Consider the following 13045-nt stretch of genomic DNA (forward strand, 5'->3'; position numbering starts at 1 on the left):
CCTGTGTTGTCACTCTAAAGGGAGAATAATAATGATCCTCACTTCGACGTGAGTTGTTGGTACAACACGGGCCAGACGAGATCATGCACTGAAGAACAGAAAATCTGACTCGATGGCGCCAAAGCGAGCGCTTCTATGGAGCCCCTGTTGTAGCTACCTAGGGGCGTCGCTAAAGCACCACCAGCCAATAAATTGGCTTGATTGTACAAGGGCTTCAGACCACGTGACATTCAGGGTGTGTCCCAGTGAGATTAAATAGCTCGAGTTCCTACGAAAGGGAACTGTTGATTTTGCCAAACAGTTGTGACTGTCAACGTTGACTGTCAGTGATTTGTGTCAATGTTCCCCAATGCACTAACTCTATGGAGCGAAGCTAGACAAGCTAAACCAGCTGAAACCAGCTTGGCCAGGCTGTGAGAACAGCTAGATCAGCTTAAAGGTGATAGCTCACCCAAAAATGAAAATTCTCTCATCATTTACCCACCCACCCTCATGCCATCCCAGATGTGTATGACTTTCTTTCTTCTGCAGAACACATACAAAGATTTTCAGAATATTTAAGCTTTGTAGGTCCATTCAGTGCCAGTTAATGGTGACTAGACCTTTGAATCACCAAAAATCACATAAAGGCAGCATAAAAGTAATACATAAAACTCCAGTGGTTAAATCTATGTCTTCAGAAACCATATGATAGGTGTGGGTGGGAAACAAATAAACATTTAAATACTTTTTTACTAAACTCAGCAAAAGAAGAAACATCCCTTTTTCAGGACACTGTATTTTAAAGATAATTTTTTTTAAATCCAATAACTTTACAGATCTTTATTGTAAAGGGTTTAAACAATGTTTTCCATGCTTATTCAATGAACCATAAACAATTAATGAACATGCACCTGTGGAACGGTCATTAAGACACTAACAGCTTACAGACGGTTGGCAATTAAGGTCACAGTTACAGAAACTTAGGACACTAAAGAGACATTTCTACTGACTCTGAAAAACACCAAAAGGAAAATGCCCAGGGTCCCTGCTTATCTGCGTGAACGTGCCTTAAGCATGCACATGGAGGCATGAGGACTGCAGATGTGGCCAGGGCAATAAATTGCAAAGTCCGTACTGTGAGATGCCTAAGACAGCGCTACAGGGAGACAGGAAGGACAGCTGATCATCCTCGCAGTGGCAGACCACGTGTAACAACACCTGCACAGGATTGGTACATCCAAATATCAGGATACAGGATGGCAACAGTAACTGCCCGAGTTACACCAGGAATGCACAATCCCTCCATCAGTGCTCAGACTGTCTGCAATAGGCTGAGAGAGGCTGGACTGAGGGCTTGTAGGCCTGTTGTAAGGCAGGTCCTTACCAGACATCATCGGCAACAACATTGCCTATGGGCACAAACCCACCTTCGCTGGACCAGACAGGACTGGCAAAAAGTGCTCTTCACTGACGATTTGCAGTATTGTCTCACCAGGGGTGATGGTCGGACTCGCGTTTATCGTCAAAGGAATGAGCATTACACCGAGGCCTGTACTCTGGAGCGGGATTGATTTGGAGGTTGAGGGTCCATCATGGTCTGGGGCAGTGTGTCACAGCATCATCGGACTGAGCTTGTTGTCACTGCAAGCAATCTCAATGCTCTGCGTTACAGGGAAAATATCCTCCTCCCTCATGTGGTACCCTTCCTGCAGGCTCATCCTGACATGACCCTCCAGCATGACAATGCCACCAGCCATACTGCTCGTACTGTGTGTGATTTCCTGCAAGACAGAAATGTCAGTGTTCTGCCATGGCTAGCGAAGAGCCCGGATCTCAATCCCACTGAGCACGTCTGGGACCTGTTTGATCGGAGGGTGAGGGCTTGGGCCATTCCCCCCAGAAATGTCCGGGAACTTGCAAGTGCCTTGGTGGAAGAGTGAGGTAACAACTCACAGCAAGAACTGGCAAATATGGTGCAGTCCATGAGGAGGAGATGCACTGCAGTACTTAATGCAGCTGGTGGCCACACAAGATACTGACTGTTACTTTTGATTTTGACCCCCCCTTTGTTCAGGGACACATTATTCCATTTCTGTTAGTCACATGTCTGTGAAACTTGTTCAGTTTATCTCTTAGTTGTTGAATCTTTTTATGTTCATACAAATATTTACACATGTTAAGTTTGCTGAAAATAAAAGCAGTTGAAAGTGAGGACATTTCTTTTTTTTTTTTTTTTTTTTGCTGAGTTTTTAAATCTCCACTTTCACGTTCACATTCTTTCCACATTTTGAAAGTGAAAGTAGAGATTTATAGTAAAAAAGACTTAAATGTGGATCTGTTTCTCACCCACACCTATCATATCACTTCTGAAGATATGGATTTAATCACTGGAGTCTTATGGATTACTTTTATGCTGCCTTTATGTGATTTTTGGAGATTCAAAGGTCTAGTCACCATTAACTGGCACTGAATAGATCTACAGAGCTAAAAGATCCATGCATACAAACTGTACACACAGACCATTTGTCACCTAAAGTGTGACTTAACCAAGTGAAAGTGCCTGAACTGAGGCCCTCATGCATTACAAAATGGACTGGCCGCTGGCTCTCATGCTCACAGCTTTATATTCACTGACTGTCCTATACCATTGCTGCCCTTATCCTACTATACAATATGATTTGAAGTTGTGACCTTTAAGTGCTCATATGCTATGAGGTAAATTTGAGATCAGTGATTTAAAAATAAACTCAGTGATGCTGATACATGGTTATTTCACTAAGGTCACTGCAGCACTTAAATGGCATTAATTAACATTTAAATTTCTAACTGCATTGGAAGGTTGCAGCTTTTGTACTGAGACATCAAAATGGTAAAATGCTTGTGCAACATGAATTTTACAACCTTGATCACCTTGAAAACTTGAAACTTGATTGCTACTTAAGCATCATAAAAGTATTAAAACATTGCTATTTATTTATGTAAATATTTTGTCAGGATACACTGAAATAACATTTGGTTGTACACCAAGACAAAAGGTGTTAATTAACGGTACTTCATACAGAGTACCTTAAAATTTTGAGTTTACTCAAATCAAAGTGCTATGTTAAAAGAACATAGTTCACCCCAAAATGAAAATTCTCTAATCATTTTCTCACCCTCACACCATCCCAGATGTGTTTTTTGTTTTCTCTTTGTGTGAATTTATTTCTTCTGCTGAACACAAACAATGAGTTTTAGAAGAATATCTTAGCTCTATTGGTCCAAAACTTTGAAGCCAAAAATAGCACTTAAAGGCAGCATATAAAGAATCCATATGACTCAAGTGGTCAAATCCATATATCAGAAGCAATATGATAGGTGTGGGTGAGAAACAGATCAGTACTTAAGTCCTTTTTTTACAATAAATTCTCCTACCTGCCCAGTAGGTAGCGATATGCAGGAAGAATGCAAATCGCCAAAAACAAAAGATAGATCAGGGGGTCTGGGTAGCTCAGTGGTGAAATACGTTGGCTACCACCCCTGGAGTTTGCTAGCTCACTAGTTTGAATCCCAGGGTGTGCTGAGCGACTCCAGCCAGGTCTCCTTAGCAACCAAATTGGCCCGGATGCTAGGGAGGGTAGAGTCACATGGGGTAAACTCCTCATGGTCGCTATAATGTGGTTAGTTCTCGGTGGGGCGTGTGGTGAGTTGAGCATGGTTGCCGTGGTGGATGGCATGAAGCCTCCACACGTGCTATGTCTCCGTGGCAACGCACTCAACAAGCCATGTGATAAGATGCGCAGGTTGACGGTCTCAGACACGGAGGCAACTGGGATTTGTCCTCTGCCGCCCAGACTGAGGTGAATCACTACGTGAACACGAGGACTTAAAAGCACATTGGGAATTGGGCATTCCAAATTGGGAGAAAAAGGGGAAAAATCAGTGGACAGTTATAGTAAAAAAGGACTAAAATATTGATCTGTTTCTCACCTATCATATAGCTTCTGAAGACAAATATTTAACCACTGGAGTCATTGGGATTACTTTTAAGCTGCCTTTATGTGCATTTTGGACCATAAAGGTTCTGGCCACCATTCACTTGCATTGAATGGACCTACAGAGCAGAGATATTCTTCTAAAAATCTTTGATAAGTGTTCTGCAGAAAAATTAAAAAAAAAAAACATTATACCCATGCATCTGGGATGGCACGAGTATGAGATAATTTGTGTGTTGAATGTTAAAATGATCCTAAATGTTTACTACAGCCATTTTTATTGACTTCCAAATTGTGTGTTTTGATTTTTTTTAAAGAAAAGTGCAATGTAATGTATTGTTAGTAAAGGTGTTGCAATATTCATGACAACACTAAGGGTCTTCTGCATCCCCTATTTATGAATTTCATGCCATCCAACTCTTATATTAAGTGATTTTGGATGAGCACTCAAAATATTCCCAATGTTCTGATAGGTTAGCAAAAATTCTGCCATCACCTAAACAATTACATTAATTTCCATCTTTCAATTATACATTTTTCATCACCCCTTGGGGAACCTTTGGGGACAGTTTTTGTATAGTTTGAATGGCAAGCACATCACATAAATTACTATTTGATTCTTTAAGATAAAGAAACTATCAAAATACTAAATTCCTGATTTTTCATACACAAGGGAATACCAAATAATTCAAAAGGCAATACTTGTTTGCCTGCCACTCAAAATTAGGTTCAAGGTCTGTGATTTCCTTAGGACCCCAAAGCATTAGCTTGTCAGTTTCCCAGGCTCCAAGAGTGGCCTAGTAAGTTTTTGGCCTCCCCCAATATTAACCAAAAATCCTAGTAAGAGCAGACTAATATCCTTTTTCAACTAAATACATGTATAGGCTGACAAAGAAGCAGGCTGCACGGGAAGAAGCTTATACTGAAAGTTAGGCTGAAAAGTATTCATTTAACCTGAACCTGCTGAAAAAAAAAAAAAAAAAAAAACACATCTTAAACTAGCATGATATGGGTTGCTGGTCTTAGCTGGTTTGGACTGGTTTCGCTAGTCTCTAAGTCTGGCCAAGCTGGTCTCCTATCTTGGCCAAGTGGGTATTTAGCTGGTTTAGTCTGCCAACAGCGTGACAAGGCTGGGAGACCAGCAAACCAGCTTAGAAGTTAGCTTAGAGGTTAAGAGGTTAATTGTTTTTTTTTTTGTTTGTTTTTTTTAAGCAGGTAACTTATAACTATGGTATTTTGGTATTCATAAGTGTTATCTACAACCATTTCTACTAGGAGAGTATGGGAATCTTCAGTTTAGAGTTTGCACAGTTTTATTTTCCTTTAGTTTACTCATATGCTCCTTGGAGAGGAGTTGTATCTGGCAGCCCTCACATTCAATTTAAGTCAATTCACTGACCTACTTTATATTCCACAGTATAATTACACACAGCATTCTTAACGAGACCAACGTTTCACGATCATGAAAGGAGCTTTGTGTGCGTTTGTGTGGTGTTGCACATTCTTGATCTGGTGTGAAATTAATGTTTCTTTTAAAACACCCTCATCAAATGCATAGCCATGGGTTCGGTGCTGCATGCCAGTTTTGGTTTGTCTAATTCGACATGACTAATGAGACGTCGGATGGTTTAGGGGAAGGGATGCAAGTTATCTGACCGGGCTAATTTTCTGACAGAGTGTATTTGCGGGAATGGACAAAAGAATGAAGGCAAAAATGTCAATGTAAAACTTACATTTGCCTGCATTGTTTTCTTCGATCAGCAGGTAAATTTTGACTATGTTTGAAATGAATATAAGCAAACTGCTTTTTGAATAGTGCAAATTATACACTGTATACTGCTTATTATGTTTTAAAATTTGATGTGAAACTGAATGTATTATGCAATGATAATGTGGTTCCAGTTATCATCTTGCAAATAAATATGGTGTCACATTTTTTAACACAATGTCTTAACTTTGAGCAGTCTGGTCAAATAATGATTTTTTTTTTTTTTTTTAATTGTAGTTGATATTACTTCGTTTATTCATCACAATGGAAATGGGAGGTCAATTTAAGTGCATTGTGGGACATTGTATTCCGTGCAGTGTGCTCTGTTGTATACTGCACATCTTGGGAAATGTAGAATGGGCATACTGTGCACAGTATGCATACTATGTACTCTAGAAATAGTAAGAGAAATAAGGTAAGTTATTCCAACTATTGCCTGTGTAAGTCCGCCAAATCTGTGTCAGGCATTTTTTTAAGAAAAAGGCAGCAGTGAAGAAGAAACAAATTAGGGGCCGTTCATACCAAGCACATTATTGCATTAAAAAGGCTACCACAGCGAAATAAAAAGAACAGAATGCAGGTATCTCTAGAAATGTTTTAAAAGTTCTTTTTAACTTGACATAGCCTCTAAAAAAAATGGCGCTTCTGTGCAAGATGCTGAAAAAACAGCAAGACGGAGTGCAACGTCTCAACGAATGTGTCACACAGAAACATTCTGTCACAGAGGCAAATTCCTTGTGTATGTAAGCATACTTGGCAATAAAGCACATTCTGATTCTGAAAAGCAGTGCAGATGGACACTAAAGCGTGTTCGGTGTTAACGGCCCCTTATAAAGCCATTTTGAGGTTGAAAAGACCGATTACCAGGTTAAGTAGCAAATGTTTATTCAAACACTAATACAGCAAAGTTTTCTTCCTCTACCTTGTTACTTGAGTAAAAAAAACAAACAAGAAATGTTATGTGAGAAATGGACTGTATTTTCAGAGGTGACGTACATTAAACAGAGCTTGACGTTGTTCTGTGTCAGTTTGCTGTGAACACATAACATCACTATAACAGGTCTGATTGGATTCATTCCTATCCAAACTAAACCTCACATCACTATGTTGATGACAGTTTCACAGAGTGCTACAGAGTAACATTTTCTTCAACACACACACACACACACACACACACACACACACACACACACACACACACACACACACACACACACACACACACGTTGGTGATATCATTATATATCATTATATTATATATCATATCATTATGAGGACTCTCCACAGACATAATTATTTTTATACTGTACGAACTATAGATTCTATCCCCTAACACTAACCCTACCCCTAAACCTAACCCTCACCCTCACAAAAAACTTTCTGCATTTTTAAATTTTCAATAAAACATCATTTAGTATTAGAATTATGGGGACACTAGAAATGTCCTCATAAACCGCATTTGTACACACCCTTGTAATTACCAGTTTACAACCTGAAAAAAAAAAAAGTCCTCGTAAACCACTTAAACATGCCCTCACACACACACACACACACACACACACACACACACACACACACACACACACACACACACACACACACACTTAATGCATTTTTAAAATCATCATTACACATTAACCTAAAAACTATCTGCTGTGTTAGAAATACTGTAACATACAGTGTATTCTGGTGTGATTTAAAATAACATCATCTACTGTGTAAACATTGTCAACAAGTGTTCTATATTCGGTATAAATAATCACACTTGCAGCTGCTAAATTAATGCGTAATTTACAAAAAGGAAACAAAAAACATGTGAAATATCAAACTACCATGCAGTGGCTACAACTGTGCTGACACACTGTTTCTGGGTCAGTTTATAAGAATACAGATTTTTATAGAAATGTTTTAAAACAGAGACTCTTCACTTTAAAATACCTTTTGGCACAAAATTGTACAGTTTATACAAATTTACACAGTTTATTAACATGGACTCTACAGTATGTTTGCTATAGTTATTAATAGCTAAAATGACACTAGATTTAAAGTTCACTAGTTAGTTCACCTAAAAAATGAAAATTCTCTCATTATTTACTCACCCTCATGCCAACCCAGATGTGTATGACTTTCTTTATTCTGCTGAACACAATCGAAGATTTTTTAGAAGAATTTCTCAGCTCATTAGGTCCATACAATGTAACTGAATGGGTGCCATGACTTTGGTGGTTAAATCCATATACTCTATTCTGAAGCGATATGATAGGTGTGGGTGAGAAACAAATCAATATTTAAGTCCTTTTTTTAGTATAAATTCTTCTCCCCTCTCAGTCAATTTCCACTTTCACTTTCTCATTCTCCTTCTACTGTTTTTGGTGATTCACATCCTTCTTGCATATCGCCCACAATGGGCAGGGAGGAGAATTTATGACAAAAAAAAAAAAAAATGGCTCAAAGCTGCACTATGTAACTTTGTGCTCTCTAGCGACATCTGTGGTTGAAACTTAAAATTGCAAGCAATTTGCGGAAGAACACTAAACGTGAGTCGTGTTTCGGCACTGCTCTTCTGGCGGATGAATCTCATGATTTGAGATTACCTGGACATCACCTGTGTGTGATCATGACTGGAGATATTCAAAGCCGGAGTCATAACGTGCTATTTTCATGTTGATATAATTACGATAACTTTAAACATTTAAAATTGAAATATTACTTGCTTTGATGAAAATAAACAACACTCGTATTCACATATTTTGAATGAATGGATTTTACATTTATAGCGCTTTTCTGACACTACACTCAAAGTGCTTTTACGTAAAGTGCTTTTACATAAAGAAGAGGGGACTCAATCACCACAATCAATGCCGGTATATTTTAATATAATTATTCAATTATCTTTTTTCAATTTTATCTACCATTAATGTTTGTTTCAACTTATCAACTGAAAAGGTGATACTCGTGATATGGCTGATATAAGTTCAATGGAAGACTTGTTATTGTTATATTATATTGTACATCCTCAGTTGATAATGCAAGTGAACCATTATACTAAAATAGTATGTCTATGAATGCACAAAATAACACAGTAAACTAAAAACATAAAGCGAGGATTGAATAATGATGGGGATAAAATATACTTTATTAAAAATGAAAATAATATGCTTAAAAATGCATATAACAGTTAACAGTCAATTTCAGAAGTCATACATATCAGTAAACATGTCACAGTAACTCCCCCCGACAACGCAGATACATCGCGATTAACTCGGTTAACTCACGAGTATTGTTCGATTCATACAAGCATAACAAGCAATATTAGCTTCAACTAATACCCTACCAGACAACATATCCAAGCATTATAGCAGGTAAACAACTTCACCAAATGGATAACAGATAAACGTCCATAAAGACTGTTGCGATGCTGTCCGGAACAGTGTGTGACTGTTTTTTCTTCTTTTTACGGCTACTCGCAAACCAAAACAGTGCATTACCGCCATCTACTGTTTGCATGGGAACGAGACAGCCGGCTCTTCTTTCCTTTGTTCACGGACATGACGTAATGATGCAAGGATATACGTCATAAGCCAGCGATTTCGCGCCAAATCGAACCGGACAGCTCAAAATACAAATCATTTTTATAGGCTTACCTTAGAGAACTGGGGTAAGGTAAGAACATTGTTTTGAACACTGTTTATGTACTCAATCAATAATGGCAATTTATTCATTTTTAACCAAAAAATATTACATAGTGCAGCTTCACATGTTGATCTGTTTCTCATCTACACCTATCACATCGTGTCTGAACACATTGATTTAACCACTGGAGTCATATGGATTACTTTTATCCTGCCTTTATGTTGATTTTGGAGTTTCAAAATTTTGGCACCCATTCACTTGCATTGTAAGGACCTACGGAGCTGAAATATTCTTCTAAATATCATAATTTGTGTTCTGCAGAAGAAAGTCATACACATCTGGAATGGCATGAGGGTGAGTAAATGATGAGAGACTTTTCATTTTTGGGTGAACTATCACTTTAACGAGCAACACTTGTTTTCATTTTGCCTTCATTTGCAAATCTCTTTGTGTACAGTAAAGACATTTTTATTTTATTTTTGGGCTAAACATAAGTGAATAAAACATAATATATCTGTTTGGCTTTAAAAAACGAAAATGGAACTAGTTATAAAATCAACACAGAATATCGGCTGGCTACTAATACAGCTAACCCACAAAAGAATCAATAGGGGAAATAAGTAAAAGGTATTATTTTATGCAAATATACACTTGAGTAGAGTGGAAGATAAAAATTAGGTGAGCTTTTACAATAATACTGTACTCTCACATGGTGTCCTAATCAGGTATAAAGCCATTAAACAACAGGACATTTTTTAAGTTGATTAGATGCACTGGGTAGTCTCACCCACAGTGAATTCTCATTGATCCAAAATTCTTCTCTACATAATTATTAAACATCAAATATGTTATTTTTAGCTGTCAATGTGTCGTGCACCACAGCATTTTCGCTTTCAGTGACAGACAAATGACTTGCACTTTGCACCTGATTAGGAAACAGGTACAGTGACAATGGAAGAAATGAATATTCGTATTGCAAGTAGTAAATGTGAAGTGCATATCATTTCCAGACTTTCATTTGCTACAAAGAAATTTCAAAGCGCTTACAGTAATTCAAAAGTTCACACGAGTGGACATACAGGAAAACAATAACATTTTCCATTTTTCAAGAGTTTTTATTTTTATCTACTCTCTTTTTTTATATAGTATTCTCAGAATAGGGCAGCACCATTTTAAAAAGCTATTTACAGAATACAAAAATAAGAGTTTCAGCTAGCATAGTTATCGGTGCACAGTATGAACGAGAGTATGATTTATTAGCGCAATGTGCAAAATCACAGACTTGAGATATCGGAGATGATAAATGCTTAATGTGTTTCAATTTAAACTTGGCACGGTCACAGTTCTAGGTTCACAATGAGGGTAAAATCATTTCTATGTCATTTATTGCCACTATACACTTATGATAAAGTTATCACAAAACTAATAAGAATTTCAACCACTTGGGTTTTGTGCTTTTCCTGCTGTTATATATTTTATATTTCAGTGATCTCATGCATAACAAGTGGTGGTATGAGTCATCTGAAAAACAAAGTAAAAAGGACTGAAAATGTGAAAGAAATATTTTAACAATTTATATTAATGTTCTATGTTCGCATTACTTAATGCAATACTGTAGGCCCTGTACCATAAAAAAAAAAGATTTTTTTTTTTTTTTTTTACACCTTTAGTTATTCTTGGATAATCTTAATTTATAAATATACTATTGTTCATTGTTAGTTCAAAATGCATCTCCTTGCATCTCCTTTAACTTTTAATTTTAAACATGTATTAGTAAATACAAATTAACATGAACAAAGATTAATAAATGCTGTAGAAGTATTCTTCCTTGTTAAAGTTAACTATTTGTTAAATTATAGTAATGGGAAGAACCTTGTTGTACAGTGTTACAGAAAAAAATATAGCAAATCTTTCCACGAAAACACACCCAACCTCTAATGAGTATTTGAGTCTACTCTTTGAAAGCCGGCGTGGTGGATGTTCCCTTGTAAAAAATGTTCCTGGTTGTGTCCGGGCTGTTTCCTCTCTCAGGGATCAGGATCCTGTTTTTTCTGTTCAAGCTAGAATCGCGGCTCCCTGGCCCAGATTCGGTAATTTCCATGGGAGTGACCCTAATGGTAGAAATGGTCTGGTTGGGATGATGGTCTCTGCCTGGTGTGGAAATGCTGGGAACAGTTGGCACGGCAACGGCTTTAGGGCCGTTCCTCTTTCTGTCTATAGAGCTGTTCCCGTTCCGAGCGGATTCCGAGCTCTCTGAATCTCGATTCAAGTCGTTAAGCTCAAATGACTGTCTAAAACTACTTTGGGACTTCCAGGTCCAAGAGCTGCTTCCGTCTGTGGAGTGTGCATGCACTAAGGGCCGGACGTTTTCAGGATGGGCTTCCACTCTTATGATGGCCCCTGTGCTGCTCTGGCCTCCAGACTCCTCGGTCAAGCTCTTGTAGCGCTGCAATGGTGCTGTAGAGCTGGTGTGGCTACTGATCTCAGAACTGAGAGAACTTTCTTGCAGAAGACCTTGCTGCTTGGACGTCACAAGGACCTGCATGTTTCGTGGCTGACCATTAGAATTAATCCTAACCACCGGTACCTCACACTTGTCCACACTTCTCTCCATGCTCTTCAGCCATTTGTCCTGAACGCTGCTGCTGTTCGGCAAGCTGCCCATGTTCTCTTGCATCTCCTCTGGTATGTGCACCAACTGGACAGGCATCCGTGCACCACCAGCGATTCCGCTAGGGTTGTTGTGTAGAGTCGTACTTCCAGTAGCCAGTTTGAGGTACGGCGTTCCAGATGCCTGGTGTTCACAGTTGATTCCCACAACTAACGGTTCAGAGCTGCAGCGGACCTCCATGCTGTTGGGCGGAGATTGTACGGCTCCACCTTCAGTGGCGTTCAGGGAATGTTTACGGTTCTCGTTTTTGCTCTTCCATTGCGACAACAGCTGCTTGGATCGACTTGAATCCACCGAGGAGGTGTGGATGGTGGTGTTGGGGAAGGCGGACTCATCCATCGGGGACATATGCACTCTGGGCAGGGTGTTGAAGGTCACCATGTTCTCCTTGTGTGGAGGACTGCGGGGAGTGATGGCCTCTACATCTCCACCAGGTCTCTTCAGGCTGCTAAGAGATCTGTCCTGGTGCTGGGCATTCCGGTGCAGGATGCTCTCAGAGCATGATGATGAGAGCCTGTCTCTGCCGCTGCAGCTCTTGGCAGGGAGGTGGTGACCCTGCTGACAGAGGTCAGTCACAGTTCGGTGAGAATCCCGAACAGAAAAATTATTTGTTCGTTTCTTCTCGCTGGGTTGGAAATTCCCAACAGCAAACAAACCCTGAATGGATGAAACACAGTATTTGTACTGTTACTGGAATTTCAGCCATTTCAAAATGTATTTAGAAGCGCAAAAGTAATTTTTTGTTTGTTTTCGCTGACCAATTACAACTGCAGTTTTGGACTTTATACTGACCTATATTGGAATGAATGCAGTAACGCACTAAAGTTTTCAGCTGACATTGTAGAAATACCGTGTTTGAGTATTTGTTGATTAATTCATATTTAAAAACATAGAATAAGTAGTATTCAGCTATGTAACCATTAGACAGCTTTAGACTGATATGGTCTTAATCTCATGTAAGTGCACATCATTTTATCCATAAGTAATGTATGAAAAGTATGCATTTGATTCCCAGGG

The 13045-nt window shown here is 38.8% G+C and overlaps 1 protein-coding gene across 1 annotated transcript in view; it reads right to left on the reverse strand.

Annotated features, from left to right (window-relative positions):
- Window positions 1-6611: 6611 nt before the first annotated feature.
- LOC127434460 (phospholipid phosphatase-related protein type 4-like) overlaps window positions 6612-13045 on the reverse strand; it is a 32303-nt gene continuing 25869 nt past the window's right edge. Inside the window, exon 7 of the mRNA XM_051687240.1 lies at window positions 6612-12685. Coding sequence (XP_051543200.1) covers window positions 11309-12685 — 1377 coding nt within the window. The 3' untranslated portion in view covers window positions 6612-11308. The remainder of the gene's footprint in view (window positions 12686-13045) is intronic.

This window comes from Myxocyprinus asiaticus, chromosome 44 (assembly GCF_019703515.2).
Source record: "Myxocyprinus asiaticus isolate MX2 ecotype Aquarium Trade chromosome 44, UBuf_Myxa_2, whole genome shotgun sequence".
Taxonomy (NCBI): Eukaryota; Metazoa; Chordata; class Actinopteri; order Cypriniformes; family Catostomidae; genus Myxocyprinus; species Myxocyprinus asiaticus.